The sequence below is a fragment of the Azolla caroliniana genome, unplaced genomic scaffold (genome assembly GCF_043228905.1).
Source record: "Azolla caroliniana isolate FFs.n. ecotype wild unplaced genomic scaffold, voAzoCaro1.0.p SCAF_16, whole genome shotgun sequence".
Lineage (NCBI taxonomy): Eukaryota > Viridiplantae > Streptophyta > Polypodiopsida > Salviniales > Salviniaceae > Azolla > Azolla caroliniana.
In genome coordinates, this window is record NW_028230451.1 from 5304796 (window position 1) to 5317079 (window position 12284).

At 38.8% G+C, this 12284-nt stretch overlaps 2 protein-coding genes across 2 annotated transcripts; one reads left to right on the plus strand and one right to left on the minus strand.

Moving 5' to 3' along the window:
* LOC147853761 (uncharacterized) lies at positions 1–1949 on the minus strand. The gene has a single exon (XM_087332558.1). It carries the CDS (start codon positions 1876–1878, stop codon positions 490–492), a length of 1389 nt encoding a protein of 462 aa, XP_087188684.1. The 5' UTR covers positions 1879–1949; the 3' UTR covers positions 1–489.
* Positions 1950–7321: 5372 nt separating this feature from the next.
* Positions 7322–10348, plus strand: LOC147853762 (pyruvate dehydrogenase E1 component subunit alpha-1, mitochondrial-like). Its single transcript, XM_087332247.1, has 8 exons — positions 7322–8153; positions 8839–8918; positions 8992–9069; positions 9335–9430; positions 9511–9582; positions 9691–9744; positions 9865–9930; positions 10038–10348. Exons 1-8 carry the CDS (start codon positions 7412–7414, stop codon positions 10080–10082), a joined length of 1233 nt encoding a protein of 410 aa, XP_087188373.1. The 5' UTR covers positions 7322–7411; the 3' UTR covers positions 10083–10348.
* The last annotated feature ends 1936 nt before the right edge of the window (positions 10349–12284 follow it).

The window sequence follows — 12284 nt, forward strand, 5'->3', positions numbered from 1 at the left end:
TTGAAAAGTGAAAATTTCATAAAAATTCGCTACATAAAATAAGTACATGTATTTGGATTCAGAAGGATTTGCAAACAAAGCAACTGCTAAGGGAACCCACTATATAGAAAGCTCGCACGGACGATAAAATTCAGTATTCCAATACAAAAATAGTTATGGCTTTCCTAGGATGATGATGACAATCATTCAGTTTCTGAGAGACTGAAAGGAGCATCGTATCAGAATCCAAAATAAAATAAGCAAAGAAGAATACTACAAACATTCATCCATGTCATATATACCTAAAGATAGCATTCTATAAACCTTTTTCTTTTACTCTTTCTAGGAGTGTGTTCCAAGCTTTACATGCTTATAAGCTATGAATCTCATAATAGATGTAAGGCTAAACGATTCTCATAACAGACTTGAAAAGCAAGCAAAATGGAAAACTAACCGAGGAAATGTTATACGATCCAAAGTCCAACGAAAAAGGCTCAATAATTGACTACGTCATCCCGAGCGAGAATTGGCAGGGATTCCAATAAGAGTAGTATTCTCTTCAAGATGAGACATGGTCCGCATACCTACTAGAGTAGCCAATACCCCAGGTGTGGTTCTTGCAAATTGGATTGCACATTGTGCATTGGTACGATTCTCCCCGAGTTCAGGAAACTTGGCACGGATATCAGGATTCAAGCTCCTTGTCAAATACCCGTTATCCAAGCTCGATGACGCTATGACTGAGAGGCCAAGATGATGGGCAGCATGGAAAAGAGGCATCCGTTTGCCTCGTATAGCTTGAGTGGGTTGGTTCGCCGCCTCTTGAAGCTTCCCATTGTAAGGTGCTTGGACAACCTTGAAATGATGGCCTTCTCCGGCAATCTCCTTCGCGTACGACATGAGCTCTTCGAGAGGCAGGTGTTGTTTCCCGCTCGAGTTCACGCGGAACGCATTCCATGTGGCCACACCATACGCGGTGATCTTCCCTTCGGAACACAACTCTTCCATCGCTTGGAAAGCCCCTTTCATCCGGCCCAACACCGTCGACCTCGACACCATGTTGAGTTGCGTCTCGGGGTTGTGCACAAAGTAAATGTCGATGGTCTCGAGCCCGAGATTGCGCCGGCTGACCTCGACCTGGTTTTTGAGGAACGCGGGCGAGAGGCAATGGCAACCGCCGACGAACTCCTCCCGAGTGAAGAGATTCGTGTTGATATACTTGTTGTCGATGTAGGTGTAAGGATCGATGTCTTCTCTATAATCGAACGAGAGGAAGCCGGCTTTGGAGCAAATGATGACCTCGTTACGGCTGATCACGCCTTGCTTGATGGCAAGGGAGATGCATTTCCCGAGCGCGAGCTCGCTGTGCATGGTGCGATAGTTGGATGCGCAATCGATTAGGTTAAGACCAAGGGACATACCTCTGGTGAGGGATTCGACATATTCGCGATCGCAGATGTCGGTCTCGGGGCCGCCGTAGGTGCCCATGCCGATGGAGGAGAGGACGAGGTCTCCGACCGTGCCGCCCAGGCGGAGGCTGCGGAAGTGTCCGGGGGCCGCCCGGGCCCCGATCTTCCGGGCGAAATTGGCGGTCCCGGCGGCGTCAGCGTGGCCAGGTATGAAATCGGAGGGACCAGGCGTGGGGGTGGGGGAGACCGACGCTGCCGCAGAGGAGGTAGAATAAGAATGGCCCTGTTGTTGCTTCGTTGCTTCCAAGATGGAGGAGGAGGAGGAGGAGGAAGAAGACAGGCCGATGCTACCTTGTCTGCTCCACTGAGAAGAAGACGAAGGAGAAGGAGAAGGAGAAGGAGGCGCCATTTCTCTGAGGCCTCTGGATGCTAATAGCGAGGACTGAGAAGATGAGCGCCGGAGGGCTGTGCGTGCAGCTTGGAAGGCCATGGCTAATCGAATTCCTCTGCAGCAGCTATGGAAGAAAGGGAGAGAAGCTCTGTTCTTTCTTCTGATCTTCTTCTTCTTCTTCTTCTTCTTCTTCTTCTTCTTCGCCAAAACCCTAGTGGCTCAAGGAAGTGTGGACTAGGGTTTATATGTATGTGTATACATATATTTGTCTGATTTTTCTTTAAAACTCAATAGTCTTTCTTAACATCTTAACATTTGTAACTTGTTTGTTTGTTTGTTCCATCGAAAGATGACTCTATATGTATGTATGTATATATATTGTCTCGATCCAAAGGCGCGTGCGAGCGTGCATGCATCATCTCGTGTATCATATCCTATTTTTGTCCGCCCATTCCTTCCTCGTCCGCCTCCCCCGGACATCCCCGCTCCCCGTGTTTTGCCGGCCTTCCATTCTCGCGCTTTCTCCCTCCTCCTTCCGCCCCCATCGAAAATATTGTACTTCTCTGGTCGAATTCCGTCGTCCCCCTTCCCGGCCGTCCGTGGCTTCGTAATGCTCCCTTTGATGCTGCTGACCCAACTGCATTCTCGATTTATTCATTTGAATGTACGTGAAGATTCGCGCTTTGTCCTTTGATGCTTGCTCAACTGCATTCTTGATTTTTTCGTTAGAATGTACGTGAAGCTTTGTGCTTGTGTTGGGCCTATAGGCTAAAAGTCACTTTCTAGTTCGCTAAATAACCACCTTTGGGTACCCTTACATTCTTCTCCAACTTTCGCACTTTTAATAAACCCTTGAAATTGTCTGGTCGAAGGCTTGATACAAACTACGCTGTCAAGCATTGGCTTTAGCATATATACGGCTCCAAAATGTTTGGGCAATCTTATTTTCGTCCAAGGTCATCAAGTTGGACAAAACATGGAACATCACGTGGGTTTTGAGCTCAAGCACAATACCATATTTATTCAAATTTCAAGTGATCTAGATAGTGCAACCAAATGTTTCCACAAAGAAATAGGTAGACGAGAACCATGCAATAGAAATGTTGGTCTTATCTCTTGCTAAATTTTTTAAATGAGCATTGACCTAATCTTGTGACACTGAGATTTATGTTGTCTAATATTTCAAGTCCAAATCAATGGGTTCAACCTTGTGTGATAGAAATGCGATAGCAAATAAACGAACACCAACATTTCTATCACCACACATTTATAAACTCGAGCTCCAAAATCTCCAATAGCAAGGAGATGGGGATGAATATTGCGTTATCCCTCCATCTCACTTTGTGGTGTTAATAACTTCCTCGAGATGCTTGATCATGAAAAGCTTTCAAATAACAACGTTCAAAACCTATGAAGCTATTGCGTGACTTTAAAGATATTTCTTTTGGGAAACTCATGTTAGTGATTGATGCCCTCAAATTGGGGACACTAGAATATGTAGTTCTATCATTGGGTTCAATGGAGTCGAGTTCGTTTGCACAATCGTATCTAACATGGGTCTCACAATGTCAAAATGTGTTGTGGAAATGAAGTATAATAAAACATTTCATGTGTATTTATGAGCATTTGTGAATTCTAAAACATTGAATTGATGCAAGCAACATAGATACCTCACAAGAAGTTATGGTTGATCTTTAAGATATTTTTGTTTTAGTATTGCCCAATGAGCAATGTAATGAACATATTGCTCAACATTGATTTATTTTGTAGGAGTTGTCCCGTTGCCTCATGTTTGTTATTATTGCTTCAAGATTTCACATATAAGCTTGTTTATATGAAATTATTTAGAAAAATTCTTGGTCTTGCATTTTTCAGACACTCAAATATGCTCTCACAATTTTAATCACCTCGTTTTGCTCCGCATTGAGTATATGTTTTGCACAATTCTCATATTCATGTTCTATTTCATAGAGATCATATGTTATGATTTTTTGCACATTTTAACCAACAAAATGATCATGAATTATGCTTGCCCGTATCCTTGTTATCTAAAGAATTGTAGGAACACTAATGGGCTTTCAACATTCTGCTTTTTATGAACCATGTGAATTCATGCATATTCTATAACATTAACTTCTAAAGGACAATGCTATCATTTTCAACTAAACCCTAAAAGAAACGACAATGTCATTTTTACATAACCATTCTTTCAATGCATAGTTGTCAATGTTCATGCGCTCGAACTAAACATGTGAAGATTTCTATGATAAAAACCCATTGCTTTGGACTTGAATGTAGGTTTGTTCAATGTTGTTACTACAACACCTCATGTTTATATATTTAGATTTATAATGTCTCGTGTAAGTTTATGAATGCGTATAGCCAATAACATTTAGGTTATCTAAAGTCTCTCGCATCATGCATACTTTCACATTTGTGTTTGAACGACTATGTATTGTTTATTTCCAATTAAGGTATTCTTCATGCACAATCTTTTGACCTAAGACCATTATAGAATATATTTTTCTAAACTTTTAATGGTGCCTTTTAGTGTAGAAGTAATGAAGGATCTCATAACAAAGATAATTGTGTACTCGGTAGGGAAGGGTCATTGGATAGGATGGAATCAAAAGCAAAGTACATTTTATTGGCTTTGGATGGTGGTTGGATGATCATTTAAAGCATAGGAAGCTTACATCTATTGAATAAAATGTAAGATGATCTTATTGATGATCGTGAAAGTGCGAGGATTATCTTATTTCTATATTTTCTCCCTTTGCCCTTATGTCATCCATGTTTGTAACTTGTGCTCTACTCTAACATATTCCCATACATTGTGCTTTGAGACAACCATACATTTCAATCCTAGGTTAGGTTAATTGACACTTAATCTCCTAGCCTTGGCATATATGTCTAGTACAAATGGTAACTAGGACCATCGGTCTTATGGTGTTCTCTCTATCTTTATATATTTGAGAGCAAATTGTCTACAACACGAATGTTTCAGACATCTAATCAAAACGAGAGACTGAAGGAGATGTTGCACACTCTTGATGTCTTACCCACTCACAAGTATGTTCTAATTTGTTCTACTTAGATTCTCCACAACTCTCCAAACAATCGCAACAACTCTTACTAAGATATTGAATGGGCAATCAAGGACCTCCCTTGAAAGGGACGATGCCTTTGTTGGTGCATTTTCTTGACGTTGTGGTAATACCAATGAGTATTCTATCGATGATTGGCAGAGTTTCGGTGCATAACATTGGTCACAAATACAATGAGGAGATTTCATCTCTTTTGAGTAATTTAGGAGTCTTGAATTAACCTATGAGGTAATCAACAAAAATTCCATTGGGAAAAATTTTGTTTACCCCATTTTTGTTGAGCCCATTGATTAAGTGTCATCCCTTTGTGGGTTTTTATTAGGGAACTCAATCAAAATATAGCCTAAATTACCTAGGTAATAATAATTGTAAAAAGGCAAGCAAGTATGTGTATGAACTTTTTATTTACCAAAGTTTTTGCACCTAGTATTTACAATAATATGATGAAGTCAATGTAGTGCAATGCAACGGTTTATGGGGAGAATATGTTTGTCTTCAATTTGATCATGATCTAGATATGTTGAATTGTTCTTATATTGTTGCACAACTTTGTGTGTTTTAACATGATTTAGAACTGAAAATTTAATGACCTTTTAAAGAGACCCACATCACAATACTACTTTTGTTCTTTGCATAGCACATTGTGCACATAGTATATGAGGTTATTCCTTTAAGAGGTAAGCATTTTGACACTTTGGATTAATGACATGCTTTTAAAGTAGACCCTTTTCTCTCAATGACAAATGCACGACCCATACATGAAATATTCCACAACATGTCCGTGAAATTGATGACACATCCATGGCCCATCTAAGACCATCCATAGCAACCATCTATACAACAACCATGAATTACCTTGATCATGTTATTTCCCGAGAGATAATTTACACATCCATGACATACCCATGAACATCTATAAGGTTTATGATCCATGTTCACAGATAAAGAGTTGTTTGCAAAATGATTCTCATTAATCTAACCAATGTCATGGGATTAATAAAAACAAATCATTGGTATATAGTTAACATAAACCCATCTTGTTGCTACATATATATTTATATACCCATCAATAGAATCATTAACATAAACAAAAGTCCCCCCATGAGTATATGTTTGATTACACCACATTCCTTTAAAATATTGTGATAACAGTGATGCTTCTGAGTGACATGGCGATTCACTAGATTTGTGTCCAATATGAAGTGAGATACTTGTCCACATCGACACTCAAACATGGACGAACACATTCTTCTTGGAGGAGGATGAAGTGTTTGTGGTAGAAGTGAACACAATCCCATTGAAGGAAATAAGGAAACAAATTTGGCAAATGAATTCAAGAGAACCCATGATCCTTAAAGGAAGAAAAACTACCACGCAAAAGTTTTTCAAAGTTTTTTTTTGCTTCTAAATGTAGGCTAATCTCTATTAATACATACATGATTTATTTCAATGTTGTTAGTATGCTAAGTTTTTTTATTACATTTGATTCATTTTTTTAAACAAATATAGGCAACTCATATCTCATGGATGAGTCATCCACACATCATGTATGGAACATGCATGGGTGTTATGGATTGTCATTTATTGGGCCATGATCCATGTTTTTTGAATGGTCATACAAAGAACGAAAAGGGGACCTTTAAAAGAAGCTCCCTTTCATACACAAAAGAGCGATGGAATTAAGAAGCTCATTTGTCACGTGCTCGCGAAAACAGATTCCATGCTTATAGCCACTTCACATTTCGATAGATAAATAGCTAATGTACACACATATCTCCAAGCCCTCCTATATAACTCTTTACTTCTTCTTTTTTACTGGGGCAACTTACCTAGGGCATCGTCTAATCGCGCAACACTTTCATAATATTTCCTCCTCTATCTTTATAGGAAAAAAGCAAACGAATGAAGAAGATCAGGGCAGAGCTCTTCCAGTTGTGTGTAGACTAGAGATTTTACTGTGTGTGTGTGTGTGGAAAAGCGGAAGTCTTCTGGGGTTAAGAAAGGGGTCTGAAAGGCAGGCAGAGGAGCCTTCTCTGCTCACATAGGAGATGTATGTATGTATGTGTTAAGAAGAAGAAGAAGAAGAAGAAGAAGAAGAAAAAAGAGGGGTGTGTGTGTGTGTGTGTGTGTGTGTCTGCCTTCTCATGAAGGTGAAGGGGCATCCGCTTTGAAATTTATTGAAAAGTGAGGAAAAAGGGTATTTTGGGAATTTCCTATTTCTCCTCCAAAACACCAATCTCTCTTTCTCTCTCTCTGTTTCTGATACAATCATAGATCACACAGAACAGAACAGTACAGTGAGCAGCAGGAGCAGGGCAGGGGGGTTCCTACAGAAAGCCTCCTCTTCTACCTCTTCTCTCTCTCTCTCTCTCTCTCTCTCTCTCTCTCTGTGTGCAGAAGCAAGCAAGGAAGGCTAGGGTTTAGCAGAGAAGCAAGGCTAGGGTTTTGCAGAGAAGAAAGGAAGGGAAGAACAAGGAAGTTGCCTCTCCCCGTGTGCGCAGAGGTACTGAAAGGGAGCCTTCTCCATGGCGCCTCAGATGAGTAACCTTCGTCATCTCCTCCGGTCCACGTACCCTTGTCTCGCATCTTCGTCGACTTCTTTCTCTTCCTATCAAGCTTTGTCTTCCATATCTGCCAGATCCTTTTCGTCTTCTTCCTCGTCTGAGGAGGATACCACTCCTTTCACTGTGGAAATTGCAGTGCCATTCAAAGGCCACAACATCGAACCACCATCTCAGACCTCTGAGACTTCACCCAAGGAGGTTCTCGGATTCTTCAGAGACATGTCTCGGATGCGAAGGATGGAGATCGCAGCAGATCAGCTATACAAATCGAAGCTCATCAGAGGTTTCTGCCATCTCTACGATGGCCAAGAAGCCATCTGCATAGGTATGGAGGCTGCCCTAACTCGCCAGGACAACATCATCACCGCTTACAGAGACCATTGCACGTACCTTGGGCGTGGAGGAACACTGAAGGAAGTGTTTGCAGAGCTGATGGGTAGAAAAGATGGGTGTACACTAGGGAAGGGAGGATCTATGCATTTTTATAAGAAAGAGAACGGTTTCTATGGTGGACATGGAATTGTTGGAGCTCAGATACCCCTTGGTGTCGGTTTGTCATTCGCACAGAAGTATGACAAGGTAAGAGCAGCCACGTTTGCTCTCTATGGTGATGGTGCAGCCAACCAAGGACAACTGTTTGAATCCCTCAACATTGCAGCCCTCTGGGATCTCCCTGCGGTCTACATTTGCGAGAATAACCATTGTGAGGGATTCTTTTTCTTCTGCTTTGCTTTGATTTACTTAAATTTTTTTTTGATGAAGAAGGATAGATAGATAGCATGGGTATATTTATGACTTTGGTGTCTGGTGTAAACTGCCTTTCTGCTTGCTGAGAGAGAGAGAGATGTATAGGATGGAACTCAAACATGATTTTTCTCTCGAGTTATGAATTTGATGCGACAATGTAAACTGCCAATGTGAGATAGAGATTAACGTCCATGGGATTGGACTTGGGTTCCCTCAATTTTATGAATTGAATGGTACAGTGTAAGCCACAAAGATAACAGCCAGAGAGAGAAAGAGAGACTACTAATGTCCATGGGAAACTGAATACAACGTATGGGATGGGGTTAGGCCCATGGCGAGGAGCAAACTTGAGTTTCCTGGATCGGATGACTGAATTTGATGCTTGGCATGGGGCCAAACCTGTTGTGAGGATCAAACTTGGGTTTCCATGGTAAAATATAAAGCACAAAGACAACAGAGAGATTATTAATGTGTGTGTGTACTTGGGTAAGAGACTCTCGTTGTAACAGAGCGTAACAGAGCGTAAATGTTTGTAGGCCTTATCTTTATTGAACCATGATTTAGGTTAATTCACATTTTATTTTGCCTATATATTTATTCTGGAATTTAATTGAACCATGGTGTGGTTTGGATACCATTAGATGGTATGGGAACTGCAGAATGGAGAGCAGCCAAAAGTCCAGAATATTACAAGCGTGGTGACTACGTCCCTGGTTTGAAGGTATATAATAATGGGAGTGGTCTGTTAGCATTTGGAATAGAGCATAAAGTAGCTTTACATCATGTGGTCTCAGGTCGATGGCATGGATGCATTTGCTGTGAAAGAAGCTATAAAGTTTGCCAAGGAATATGCTCTTTCGAAAGGGCCGATCGTAAGTTAAAATTCCCAATTTCAATATTCGCAAGACAGTTTATGAACAAAATGATGGATAATTATATATTATTGGAAGTAGAAGATTCTTTGGTAACTAGTGGGCAATCTTATGTTCAAGTTCCATCACTTTTCTTAAGCTACATGATCATCTAGGCGTAAAGGGAAGGAGAATCTTATACACATTGTGGCATGCATATAAGGTGAAATCACATATTTATCCTAGGAATTTGATATATGAAGTGTTTTTTGTATGAAATTGACAGATGCTCGAGATGGATACATATAGGTATCATGGTCACTCTATGTCAGACCCTGGAAGTACTTACCGAACCAGGGATGAGATTTCGGGTGTCCGACAGGTTAGCTTGTGGTTATAATAAACAATGTTTTATTGTTCATTTCAGAATGAAAGCAAATTTTTGCCATGTTTGAACTACAGGAGCGTGATCCTATTGAGAGGATTAGGAAACTTATCCTTGGAAAAGAGATTGCCACGGTCGCCGAGTTGAAGGTACAGTGTTTATTATTGGTATTAATTATTAAATTATATTTTCCAAGATGCTGATTTCCATTAAGATTGCTTTTACTATTCTAAGTAATTTGTTACCTTCCACTGCAGAACATCGAAAAGGAGGTGAAAAAAGAGGTCGAGGATGCAGTGGCCGAAGCAAAGGTAATTTAAAGAATTCAAAATTTTACGTATTTGAGAGGACAACTTATCATTTATTACTTACGCCCAATATGGATTTGATCGGATGATGTTGATCTCTCTCCAAATGAAATGTTGTTGTAGGAGAGTCCTCAACCTGATCCTTCGGAGCTCTTTGCAAATGTGTATGGGAAAGGTTATGGCACTGAGGTAAGAGTATTGCCGTATCACTAAATCCCATGATATCGATGATTTTTTAATTTTTTTCTAATTATGATAGAAGAAATTCCTAACTATTCATGTATCCTTGGGTGCAGGTTTTTGGTTGTGATAGCAAGACTTCCTATGCTGTTATACAATAAAAACAACAGTTGATAAAGATGGTTGTTTTTATGTGATGTCAATTGAACTTACATGAATGATGTGCAGGATTGCACACGCGAATTAGATGGTGAATAACATGATAAAGATTTTGCACACACTCTTGGTGTATAGTAAATTTTCATCCTTTTGTCTCTTAATACAGGCTAATAAGTGTGAGGATGCTCACTGTCATTTTTCAAGAATGAAATAAAATCTTCCCAAGTATTATATGTTGATGTATGATTATGATTTGTGGGTTATCCCATCTTCGTCAGAATTGATAATAAAAATGATCTCCTTGACTTCATAGTCATGATAGGTGTTCATCTTGCGCTTCTTTGAAAATAGAAATTTTCTAGAAACAAAGTCCTCCTGCTAAATATGAACGAACATTTATTTGATGTTACCATTGCTTTCCATATATTACTTTATAGTTTTATATGGTAAAACATAATATCTACTGATCCATATTATAATCACCTGATTCTATTTATTTTCTTCTTTAGAGAATGAAGCAACATCACTAAATGGTATGCATGTAGAATTCCATTGTTTTGTTGTCTTGGAGGTCAGGGGTAAACCATTGTTTGTGTGGAAGGAACTTTGAAACATATTAGATGAAGATTCTCGTGCCTTGTAGTAGTTATGTCTAGAAGTTCGCATTCTAGTTTCAATCGCAATCTACTCTTAGTCTAGATCTCAAATCCTATTTCGAATGCGAACTTCTCTTTTTATATCTTTGAAACATATTAGATGAAGATTCTCGTGCCTTGTAGTAGTTATGTTATCCATCATTCTATGCTAAAACGACCCATGTATATGAAACTAACACAACATGCTAGAACTATATTGTTGGGGTAACTTCTGTCTTTACAAATTTCGATTTAAATTCAAATACTTCTTACTGTGGAATACGGAATACTATCTTAGATCTTCTTGGTGTTTTCCTTCTAGAAATTACCCCAGTAAGTTTTTTTTTTCTTGCCAACATATCTTAATATTAATATTGGTCTAGGTTCCTTGATTGGTAATGGAATCTAATGAGCAATGAATACTTTTTTAACTTGCCCAAAAGGGGAGTGTTCATAACATCGAGAGATTAGAATCATTGATCTAGCATCACATATATTATGGGCTCGTGAACAATCTCCTTTTAAATCACAATTTGTAAGAATTATATGTGTGCACATGCATATATTCCATTATCGAATTTATGGACATTGGGTTGTGAATTTGCTACTTGTAGTTCATAGAGTTTGAGGTAGGATTTTCTTTGAGATGCATGTAGAAAATTTTCATATAAACTAATTAATATATTGTCATGTTTTTAGTGTTCCGATGAGTGAAAGTGCCAAAATACAACTAACTCATGTTATGTTGTTGTGCATCCAACAAAACACGAATATGTTGCCATATGTTTTAGTGTTTTTTGGGCATTTACTTCTAGAGACAAGTATTCTAATTGGTTTTGGACAGGGGATTATTCTTGATAAGTATCCAAAAATATAGAAATTCTACTTCAACAAATATGTTTTCTAATTTTTGTGTGGAACTCCTACTAACTCAATGATTTAATTCAACTCAAAACTTGCAAAATGAATAACTAGGGAAAAAAGCAATGTAAGGAGGGATAAAAATGCAAGTGGTTTTTGGTAAGGCAAAATGCAAGAGACATTTACTGTTTAACAGCGATCCTTTTCTTTATGGTATAACATGACCAATTGTAGTTTCACATATTCTAAGAGTATATACATATTCACACTTGGATAAAGAAAGATGAGACAGTAATCTCTTGCGCATTTCCTAAATATAGGATGAGACGCACGTAATCATTCTCGGGGGGTCAATTTCATACTTCATGAATTACTTGCTAAGAGGAAAATACATGTTATCTATGAAAGCTCTTTTCTATTATTACGATGTACCATCATTGGTCTCTCTTGAATTGATATAAGATGATATTGTTTGTCCATATTAATGTAAGGTAAGATTGTATCCATGATGAGGTGACTAATTTTGGGTCTATGGAAAAATTTCCATACCTTATTCATAATTTCTAAATTATACCTCCAAAAACACGAGCTTATTCTGAAAAATGTATAAGCATTTAATTATTCTAATATGCCCTTGTTTGTCCCTTTCACGTTAATGCATGTACTCGTATTTGTGTGAGGTTAGACCATAAGACTACATATATGGTT

Coding starts and splice junctions, on each gene's coding strand:
- LOC147853761 (XM_087332558.1), bottom strand. CDS start 1,878: ATGGCCTTCCAAGCTGCACGCACAGCCCTCCGGCGCTCATCTTCTCAG.
- LOC147853762 (XM_087332247.1), top strand. CDS start 7,412: ATGGCGCCTCAGATGAGTAACCTTCGTCATCTCCTCCGGTCCACGTAC. Junction 8,154..8,838: donor CATTTGCGAGAATAACCATT/GTGAGGGATTCT, acceptor GGATACCATTAG/ATGGTATGGGAACTGCAGAA. Junction 9,583..9,690: donor CCACGGTCGCCGAGTTGAAG/GTACAGTGTTTA, acceptor CTTCCACTGCAG/AACATCGAAAAGGAGGTGAA.